We start from the raw sequence: 11380 nt of genomic DNA on the forward strand, positions 1-11380 counted from the left end.
TGAACATATAACAAGTAAATTAGGTTTTGTAGCAATAAAAGTCATGTAAGAGCTGTACAATAACAAATGTTATATCTCTAACATCCCTGTCGTTTAATGGTATAATCAGTCGGAATTCCCATCATGCTGTGTTCAAAATGGCGGACAAATTAAAGTTTTGGAAGACGATATTTTTCCCAATTTAACTCATTTTACATTTTAGGGACCTTTCTTCTCATTTGTTGGATTTATGTGACCCAGGTGTAATGGCAGAAGCTTGCGAAACGCTGAAGAAGTACAAAACAACACCTGTTTGGATCGTAGAGGACCATAATGACGTGAGTACTTCTGCCACTTTCCCCCTCCCATGATCGGTGGACTAACAAAATTTATTTGTAAATTTTCTACATCTACATCTATACAATACTAGACCCCCCATGCAGCATAGCTTCTAGGACAACTTTTACTTTGAGAAAGACGATTTCAAGTCAACCTGACCAAACTGACTCAACTAACATTATATTATTTGGACCTGATGTAGCTGTAGTGGAGAAGGATACTCATAATGTATAATTATTAAGAAGTTTAACTTTAAACGTATGCATAAATTCTCGAGCTAATTTCTAGCTGCCATGACATTATTCTGAGGCATGTAATATCTGTACTGGCTGTAAGTAAACCAAATGTTATTCCAGGCACTTTACTATATCTACCGTGCGATCGGCTCCCACCACCTGCCTCTCCATGGTGTCACCATGGTGCATCTGGACTCCCATCCTGACATGCTCATCCCATGGAAGATGTCTGCGGACACAGTCTTCGACAGAGAGGAATTATTCAAGTAAGAGTGTGCAGCAACTACATATGCATAATTTTTTGTACTATATCTGTGGCGACTCTTGCAGGGTGTACAGTTTCTATTTGTAGCTTAACCTTAACTAGTATATATTGCAAATGTTACTGTTACATATGTATAAAGCTACAAATAGAATATGCCTTTCAACAGTCACCACGGCTACATGCACTAGTGTATGTATTGTTACTAAGCGCCCAAGGGAGTGGAGGCTCCGAGCAAGGGTGGTACATGGATTTTCCCCTTTCACTGTGTGGAGTTGTAGAAAATGGGGTATTCTAAGGCTTCTTGAGGAGGGAAATTACTCACTGTCAGGCGGCTCACAGTTGAAGACTAGTGACCTAGTAGCATCTCTGGTCAATCTGAATTTTATGCTTGTCAGAGGATCTCCTCCCCTAGGTAATTAGGGGGATCATGGTTATAGCATGGGGGCGCAGCACCCCTCTTCAGAAAAAAACAACTGACTTAGACTTGTATTGTAACCGTTTCCAGTACCTTGAGTATAGAGAACTGGATTCTCCCTGCAGCCTATGCTGGTCACCTGGACTGTGTGGTGTGGGTGAAACCACCCTGGGCTGAACAGATACAGGAACAGTCAGTCTCATTTTACATCGGGAAGCACACGACATCAGGAACCATCAGGTAAGACTCTGTCTTGTTCGTGCATTATTACCTTTGTCAAGAAGGTTATTGGTGCTGTGTGTTCATCTGTTTGTGTGTTTGTGGACAGCATAACTTGAGAAGTTGTGGATGGATCTTTATGATAGGTGGGTAGAGTTTGGGCAAACAAGGGTCAAGGTCAACAATGGGCATCCTAATGGCATTTTGTCTTTCTCCTGTCTGATTTTGTAATGGATCATCCAAAAACATTTGTGTGCTAAAATGAGCCAATAGTAAGAAGAGCTTTGGGCAAAGTTTATACTATGTGTATCTGTGTGAAATTTCAATTCTGGTAGAAATATGAAGCAGGTTGTTTGTTTATTTTCCTCCTCCAGGGTATCTAGCACAGAGTCCTACTTCCTAAGTGAGGCCTTGTATGCGCCTGAGAGTCAGCTGGAAAACAAAAGACTGATCACCTTACATGTCCTGACACTGTCAGGGTCTAGTCATACAACACACGACGAAATAGAGCCAGAGGTGAAGAGAAGGAGGACGGATCACCAGACACAGTGTGAAGCAGAAAAACAAGATGGCACAGCCCAGAACCTCTGTAAAGACACAGACACTCTAAGTCATGCCAAATATACACATGATGCTGTTCAACAGAGAAGTGAAGAGTGTATACCTGAAGATTTTGACGTTGCAAACAGAAAGATCATGATGGAGATACTTAGCAGTGTGAGAAAGAGCCGTGCAATGATTCTTGACATCGATCTGGATTTCTTCTCAACCCAGAATCCATTTCAGGACCTTTTCACAGATGTGAGTATTTGTGGTAGTTTATACTCAAATGAAACATCAATGTCTTTTAAACATTTTGTGATGTCATGTTTTACTGTTTTTAAAAAGATCATGTTTTACCAATGTTTTGCAATACCTGATAAATGTATACCATTTGGATAATTAAATTTTTTTCCTTTTGTTGTATCATCTTAATTTTACCAGGAACAGTTTAAAATCATCCGTAAACTGTACAATTTTGAGAGACCAAGCGGCGCTGATGAGGATGCCCTCCTCACGTACACAGAGGGGAGACAGCAGCTCTTGGAACAGCTGGAAGAGATCTGCACTGACCTTCAGAATGGGACAGAACTGAAGGACATTGAGTGTGATACCAGCAGGTCATTTGTGGAAGTTGTCATTTGAAACTACTGATTTTTCCGTTCAAAATGGTGTTTCTATTTGTTTTGAGAAAGTCCCTCTTTTAGAATGGGAAAGATAAGTTTGCTCCTTGTGAGCTAAGATAAAACATCTCATCACACGAGCCTTCTTTCATACATACCAAATACTACTTATTCACATCTAATAGTATACTACATGTATAACAAATGGAAATTCTCTCTGCTATTTTGTTAATTGATTTCTGATTTTTTTCTGCACATAATTTACAAAAGAATACTTAGTATATACATGAACATTTTATGTATATGCAGTACACATGTATTTCAACTTTCTGTTTGTATTTCTAGGAAGGAGCTCCTAGCAACTCTTGTGAATAGTATGAGGGAAACATTTGAGGACAACCTTGACTTTGAACTGGTGCGTGTTCAAATTTATTTCTCAGTCAGAGTGCCTCAGTCTGAAGCTATGTGTTGAAATGCATGTTTAAGCATTTAGGATCATCATATTAAGACAGAAGTTGAGCTGGTAAAGCTGTTAACTACTAGTTAGAATAGACTACCAAATGCTGGGAAACATTGCATTACAGGGTCTGAATTGTTCATCGTCCTTGTTGGAATTCATCTTATATGCGTTTTCTAAGGAAAGTGCCATAGCTGCAAATTGGATGGTATTTCAGCTACACAAGGCTTGTTAATTTTTCCCATCTTTCTTTTTCTCCTTGAAATGACCCCAGATCCACCTGGCTGGCTGTACCTGTGATGATACAGAGTTACCACATCATGTCAGCTCTCAGGAGGAGATCACAAACCTTACCGCTGCCATGGAAACCATGCTGTCCTGCCTCCCCGCACCTACTCTTGTCACTGTAGCAAGGTCTGATGAACCTTTAATGGTCTCATATATGAGTTATTTTGTTACATTGTGGCTAATGCAAAAATGTGTGTCTTACTTTGTCGCTTTTCTAATGAACCTACAGGAAATGCACCAATATCATTCATTGTATGTGTTACATTTGCCCTACATCATATACAAAATTTGCCAACAACCTCAACACACACAACCCCATTTTATGGTACATGTAGTTACAAATTGAACTTAGCTACACCCCACGAGAGGCACTTTTGTGCAGCCAGGGTACAATTGCACCACTCAAAACCCAGGACTGTGCACCTCTGCGCTCTGCCCTAGTGCGAGGCTGCCGAAAATTACCTGCTAATTTCTTCAGTTACAGACAAGCTTTCACCACAGATAAGTTTAGCAAGTTAAAAAGAATTTTCATACAGTAGGTGTCTGCTATAAACATTCGTTCATACAGCCATCTTGCTTTTCGAACGGGTTTCTTTTACCCACTCGGAGTAATATATCAACGAAACCTTTTACAACATTTCATGGACTACAATCATCACACTCAGTCTTTTTAATAAAACATTTATTTACCAACTATACATAGAATTTCAATGACACATCCTTAACCTTGTCATTATTTCTCTATGTCATTTGTTCAACATTAAACAAAAACAGTGTTAGAACTTAGATATTATTTAGATAAGATGTGACAAAACACTAACCCACAAATATACTCTCCACATATACATGAAAAATAAAATGGCACACATTATTATCTCAGTGAACAATTCTGTTAGCAACATGAGGTCTGAAATACATTTTACTTCACCTTGTACATTGTACCCTTCTCTTTTCTCCCACAGATCCTCTGATGATGATTACTGCCCAAAATCTCAAGTAGAAAGTATCCAAGAGAAGGTTTTAGAATGTCTCGAGTATCTATATGCTGACATTCATGTACAGCTAGAATATCTCCAACAGGATTAAAAATACATCATTTTTATCCTTTGAGGTAGTATCATACTGGCAATGACTTGACTTACAAATCAAAGATCATCACAGTCTACTCTGTTTTCAGTTTCCAATTTTTCAGAGACATCCATAGAAGGTTACCAAAAGTGATGAGAAACAAGAAGCTTTTTCTCAGAGCCACAATAAGCACCAGCAGTATAGTAAGGATGAAAGAGCCAATGATAGCGAAGATATCCAACATGTAACGTTGGTACCACGGGAGGTAGAAGACCTGAGGGCGCATGTGATCGCCGCCGTTGTTGCGAAGGACGTGCTCAATCCAGAACACGGCACGGTCGACTGGAGGGAGGGGCTGGTCGCGATGGATCCTGGAGTAGTGGTCAATAGTGGTCTTGTACCTGTGTCAGGAAAAATGTATGGTAATTATGATAGAACAGACTGCTATTACATGTACACAAAGTTGCTTGACGGATTGTTCGCTGAAAAATACAAAATGTACATGTATGATTCAAGCTTTTACTGGTCTTTTGAAGTCTTTTATTTATCTCTCGAGATTTACCACATTTGTGGAAGGATTGACTTGATAGGTGATTATCATACTTTCAAGATGCCCAGATTGTAAGCTTTGATCCACTCTTTTCGGTGTAAAGTGCTTTTCCCAGGGGCACAACATTGGGGCTTGCTTGGGTTTCGAACCAAAAACCTTTAGAATCTTTAAGTCAACATCCCTAACCACAAGACACCTTGCCACTTTACAGACCACCTTGCCACCTTGTGCCAGTTGATTCAGCATAATGAGAGTCAGCTAAGGCTATGTTTAGGTTCTCATGAAGTTGAACTGTGTGCATGTGCTTACTGTTTGTCCTGGATGACTTTGGTGACAGCTGCAGACAGGTGTTCAGGCAGGAGGTTCCAGATGTCCAGTGTTATCCCCATACCCTTCCCCGCCATCCGAGCCATGTTGTCGAACTGGTCGGCGAACATGGGCAGTCCGACCACCGGCACGGCGTGGTACAGCGCCTCGTACAGGCCGTTGATTCCCGCGTGGGTCACGAAGGCCTTGGTGTGAGGGTGGGCTGTGGTGAACATGGGGTAGACAAGTAAGTCCCTCATAGTTTCTCATAACATACACCTCATCTGTCAGATAGTGTACTAAAGTTATTGAGAAAGACAATGTTATCACACCTGTCATTCATCAGCCTAGTTAACGCATTTTTTGCTGCTATGAATATATATGAATATTTACATATTTATATATGGAATATCTTGTTTTACAATTTGTACTTTTGAATTAGATGGTATACAATTATACATAAAATATTGAATATTGCAATTGGTAACAAATTTAGAAGCCTGGGTTTAATATTTCCTTTTGGTTACATTCTGCTGACATCCCGTTTGCAAGTGTTAAGTACTTGAAATGAATCCAGATACTTTTATCTCAACCTCTTTTTACGTACTAGTCTGGACGCCGGCCTTGTTAGCTTCAGCTCGCTTCCACCGATCCCTTCAGACTAAAGCTACATGTAGCAAGGCCGGCATCTAGGCTATTTACGCACACCTTGCCCATCATATTTAGCACCGCGAAAAAACCCTTCCCCCCTACCGGGAAATTGTATGCGCCGCGGCGAAAATGATTTGATATACAGTACGTAATACAAGGGTAAGTAATGTAGATGTCACCTTCTACATTTGTCCGTCAAGGACGTCCGCACTCGTGAAAACACGGCTAGTGAGAGTGTCAATGGCCTTGTTGATGGGCGTGAGGCACATTCAAGTCGTTCTTCCATAACGTCGTGATTTTCCATAATCTATAGCCAAGGTTAGTCATAATCAAGAACGGAGATGCAATTTCCCGCATGATATATCATATCTTGACAGCATATCCATAATTCTTTATCATTAAATGACACTGCCAAAATGTACAGATTTCTTGTGTGAAATTTAAAAAAAATGGATAAAGAAAGAGCCGGAAATTATCCTCTAACTCTGTATTTTTCTCTCAGCTGAACTGAGACGACCCAGACATGAACTCCAGTGACCTGAGCGGGGTGACGGACGGTGACGTATATCTGGACGGGAACGATCACGCCCTCAATACTGTAGAATAGGAAATGTTCGCCGTGGTTTGACATGTGTGTGTATTTTCGTGGCGACCCCTTCACCGTGAACTTAAAACCGCCGCGAATTTTTCTGTCTTCTGTCCGCCTACCCCATTGTTTCAGCCGGGAACCTAAAACCCTCGCGACTACTCTATTTCTCCCCACCGCGAACATTTCCCCTTTTACAGCGTCTTTCTGGGAAACATGGCGTCCCTTGAACTGGGTCTATGAACGGTCATTGCCTTGGTATCACGGGAATTAGTTAGCTGTTTTCTGGACTTTCCACCTTATTGCTATCTCAGTATAGATTTCTCGACGTCAAAACATATCATCATTTTAGATATGGTAAAAAGCACAGTTTTCATATGATATCAACATGGGTTCTAGGGCGGATAAGATGTATTTGTGGAAACTAGTCTGCATTGAATGCACCTCGTACATTATAAAGTTATGTTTCCAATTGTACGAACTGTACTGTAACTTGTATTTTGGGGGGATTTCCCAGGTTTTGTTTTGAAAACAGTCGTACCGGACCGTGTAACGACTAAGGGCGTGTGGATTGAGACATAAACACATCGTGCTTTCGAACCAAGACTCGACCTTCCCCGACCCCTACTTACCTCGTCAATCAGCGATAATCACGTTGCATTTCACCTTTCGCGTAAAGACACTTGTCGTTTTGTTTTGTGAGTGAAGGATCTGAATATCCACCAATTGCATGCACAAAAGCTTATGTCGGACTTCCCTGAGATCACCTTCAGTTGGAAGAGTCACAAAGAGATCTATTTTTGTGTGAATGGGTTACAGAATAAATAATCAATGGCACTGGAAGACAAATTGCGAAGAGCAATAGGTCAATGAACTCTGCGATGCGGTGCCGAATAAAAAGACACAGCTTCAACATTACACGTTCAAAACGCTTCCTCAAGCACTTAAAAAGTATTTTTGTTAAACTGCTTATTCTAAGATATTTATTCATTTATTAAAGCTTCGTTACAAAAGGTAACTGGACAGGGGTGACAGAACCAGACCAGTCCTTTCTCTAGACCCCTGTCCAAAATAAAACATAATAAATATGATACAAGAAATATACTGAATTCTTTTCGTCTAAAATTGTATACAATGTCCGACTGAAATCTGTTTTTTTGTGTGGGGTACAAGTATACACATCTGTCATTTTGAACTGGAGTAACCTTTACGGTGTCCCTAAAGCGAGGTCACATTGTGACGGATGTTGGATTGGATCGCATCCCATTGAGTCAATAAATACCTCACGCAAAGCCACGCGGCGGGTGTTGTGATACTCCCTGCGATCAACACGAGAGGAGAAGGAATAACATGCTCGGGAGGATATATATATATTTTTACGTCTGTGACAGTCCGTCTCTTCCCATCTGTTTACAAGGACCTAAGTGTCCCCTTAGGCTCATAGGCGGAACAAAGGACAACAAATAGATATAAGAATTACATGTAGTTATGATCCTAGTTTTAGGTTATTCCACGTTGAGCTTTCCTTGCAAAGTTGTCCTTTTCACTATCGCAGCTATACACGTATGTGCAGTAGGGGTTATTGACCTCACTATATCGCCAGAAGGTATTATGTAAAAATCCCATTTTAGCTTTCTCCCACTGCAAAGTTGTCCCTTTTTCACGGACAACTAATCACGTATGTAAGATGTGAGAACAATGTGTAATTCAAATCACAACAACCGATGTTTGCTCCAACTCAAAGGATTACTGCCTAATAGGTAATTGACCTCGCCATCACTAGAAGGCAATTTTGTCCGATTTGAGCTTTCTCCCCTTGCATGCAAAGTTGTCCTTTTTCACCATCAAACTATACGCGTGTATGTGATGTGAGAAAATTAACAACGTCTAGCTCAAGTCATAACAACCGGTAATTGCTGGAAATTATAGGCTTACCGTAATAGAAGGTTATTGACCTCACAATCGCTAGAAGGCAATAAATACCTAGTAAATCATTTTGCGGTAGCCAGGCCATGAGTTTCGTGTTGTTGCCGAGGTTGGACGGCGGCACGCCCGTGAACTTCCAGACGACCCGCTGGGGCAGCCTGCCGAGTCCCTCCGCCAGTTTCTCCAGGAGAGTCCGGTCGGGGACGTGGTCGATGACCGAGCCGAAGGACACCACCACGACGCCCTGGTCCTCCGAGTCTTCCAAGAACTCCTCCAGTTCCTGTACGTTAGAAGAGACCGTTCACTTTTGAAATCAGTTGAAATTTGAAATCAAAGATGATTTTTAACTCTTTATGAACAGTCTGGTCACATTCGTCGTAAGATCGTTGAACAATCGCAAACTGCGGGAATTCTTGGGGGTGTTGTCGTACAAGATTGAACTCTCTTGTTACAAAAAAAAGACTGTCTTAGATCCTTGTCCGCGGTTGGTTTTATCACACCTTTCTTCAAAATCCTACGGCATCAAAGTCGTACGACGGCCTACGACGAATGTGACAGTGCTGTTTGTTTAAAATGCTGTGCTTACCTGAGGTAGAGGGTTTCCCGGCCGTGCTGTCAGGCCTCCGACGAACTGCACGTTCGGCATGGTGGGTCGCGGGAAGTCGAGGGCCACGTCCGACTGGAACATCCAAAACTCCGCCCTGCTCATCATCTGTGCGAAGGTTAGGTCAGGACAGATCCCCTGGACGAGTCGGAGCTTATCAAAGAGTGAGAGAATGTAAGAGTCCATGGCGGACGACACCAGTCCCAGCAGAGTGTTCTTCAGGCGACCCAGTAGGTTCATTTTGTCGGTGAGCTGGGAGGACAGGGTGGGCACGTACGTCGGGGGAGAGGGCAGGTAGGCGTTCTGGCCGCTGAAGAACGCCGGGGTGGCGTCCAATACGACGAAGGGGACGCCCAGCCGCTGGACATAGATGTACGGGCAGAAGTTGAACGGGTCGATCACGGCAAGGTCGAACATGGAAGAATTCATGGTCTGGAAAAGGTCCTCGTCGTTGAGCATCGCTCGGCATTCCTCGACCATGTGTCCGAAAAGCTTGGACACCATGTCCGAGTCGTACTGACCAGAGAGGGTATGGGAAAGAAAGTTCTGGAAGTTGTCCTCCTTTGCGTCTTCGGTGAAGGCTGATTTGGTCTTCTCGACGCGGTACTTGTGACTGACGCCTCTGTAACCGTCCCCTTGTAGCACCATGGTTACATCGTGCCCTCGGTCCGCCAGACCCTCGGCCACTCGGGACGCCACGGAGAAGTGACTCCCTCGGCTGTAAGGCGGCACCAAGTGGACGATGCGGGCGGACAACACCGCCTGAGACAGAGTGCCGACCAACAGAAGTTGTACACACAGATCCATCTCGTCTCAGCAGTAGACCTGCACTAGGGGAAAGACTATTATCAACGGTGAGTCCTATATGTATACGATATACTGGTACAGTGTACTGAAGTCACCCCACTGAGGTCATTGCTGATTGGTCTGTTGTAGTGACGAGACGTACCATCCGGAAGGAGAGGGGGTGTCAGGATAGAAGCAATAAATTGTTAAAGTCACGTGATGCCATTTTTCAGCCTACATTTTGGAACACACCATCGTTTGGCGATGTGGACTAACCTGTTCCGGTCTCCAGGCAGATGTTAGTCCTGGCTTGCTCTGAGCGTTTGGTACGTCATTTCTAGTGTAGGTGAACATGAGTTCTTTCTAACCAACGGAGACATACGAAGCGCTTCGAAAACACTCCAAGACAAATCAGAGCTAACATCTGCTTGGAGATATAGGCGCATGTAGTTCAACATCGCGAAGCGGTGGCGTGTGTCCCAACATGTAGACTGGAGGCGAATACGTTCTGGGCGCGACATTGATTGTGGAATGTGCACTGTCCCGAAAAATGGGATATTTCTTACAAAGTTGTTTTCCTGCAAATGTTCATAGGTCGACTATCCTCGGAGTAATAATCTTTCTCCACTTCTGTTCGGTTAGAAAAAATCCCAAAAAATCAACAGAAAATGCTGTATGACTGTAATGAAATGTATGAATTCACAGTCTTAGGCAATGTATCTTTATTGACACAACAAAAGTACAGCGACTTTCGTAAAGTCTACTACATCTATGCAAACAGTCAAGTGGATACAAATGACTTATACATAAATGTAGGACACGTGTTATGGCCAATTGCAAGTGCCCATTCCCCCAGCTACAGGGTGGCGGACAGGGAGTAGCGCCCCTGACCTTTGAAAAAGCCCAAAACATGCCACAACAAACATAGCGACCACCCCCTCCTACGGGCGTATGGATCGTAGAATTCGGCAGAAAAATGAATAATTCGCCAGTAGAGTCAGTCCACACGGTGAAGATCATATTTCGCCCTGCAAATGAAACCCTGGCAAATATTCTCCCTATAGCCGGCGTAGTTAGTCTGGTAGAGACTACCCTCCATAGTACCGGTATACCCGTACCCCCAAACCGTGCCAGAGCCTTCAACTAAATGAAGTTGTGCACGAAATCTGAAGAACGCTAGGGACGCTTCAGTCGATTTTGCGTCCTCCCTAACACGGGAGTATGTAACAATACCGGCTACACCTGGCAAGCAAGATTAGAATATGTAGCCAGCAAGTAGGCATTTTCACATCATACCATCTAGATTATTTCATCTATCTTTAAACATTGTGGAAAAGATCTAACCAGCGTTGCAATGTCAGTAACAAACACAAGTCCATTTTGGCTAAAGTATTGTTTGAGCGTTGCATGCGCCTTCCAGATCACGCCCCTTCAGCATTTCATGTTATTATGACATCTGTATTTGAAGATGTGAAATACAAACCGAAAAGACATAGTTTTAATCATATGATAACCGTGTCAGAAGAAGGCACGAGATAGAAT

At 42.7% G+C, this 11380-nt stretch overlaps 2 protein-coding genes across 2 annotated transcripts; one reads left to right on the forward strand and one right to left on the reverse strand.

Annotated features, from left to right (window-relative positions):
* The first annotated feature begins 109 nt into the window (after positions 1-109).
* Positions 110-4949, forward strand: LOC136439037 (UPF0489 protein C5orf22 homolog). Its single transcript, XM_066434164.1, has 8 exons — positions 110-317; positions 675-820; positions 1325-1474; positions 1828-2254; positions 2438-2613; positions 2962-3031; positions 3348-3487; positions 4324-4949. The coding sequence occupies exons 1-8, from the start codon at positions 246-248 to the stop codon at positions 4445-4447; spliced, it is 1305 nt and encodes a 434-aa protein (XP_066290261.1). The 5' UTR covers positions 110-245; the 3' UTR covers positions 4448-4949.
* LOC136439036 (2-hydroxyacylsphingosine 1-beta-galactosyltransferase-like) lies at positions 4016-10131 on the reverse strand. The gene is made up of 4 exons (XM_066434163.1): positions 9035-10131; positions 8506-8728; positions 5289-5508; positions 4016-4830 (listed from the first exon to the last, which is right to left on the reverse strand). The coding sequence occupies exons 1-4, from the start codon at positions 9857-9859 to the stop codon at positions 4524-4526; spliced, it is 1575 nt and encodes a 524-aa protein (XP_066290260.1). The 5' UTR covers positions 9860-10131; the 3' UTR covers positions 4016-4523.
* Between the last annotated feature and the right edge of the window lie 1249 nt (positions 10132-11380).

The sequence above is a fragment of the Branchiostoma lanceolatum genome, chromosome 7 (assembly GCF_035083965.1).
Source record: "Branchiostoma lanceolatum isolate klBraLanc5 chromosome 7, klBraLanc5.hap2, whole genome shotgun sequence".
Taxonomy (NCBI): Eukaryota; Metazoa; Chordata; class Leptocardii; order Amphioxiformes; family Branchiostomatidae; genus Branchiostoma; species Branchiostoma lanceolatum.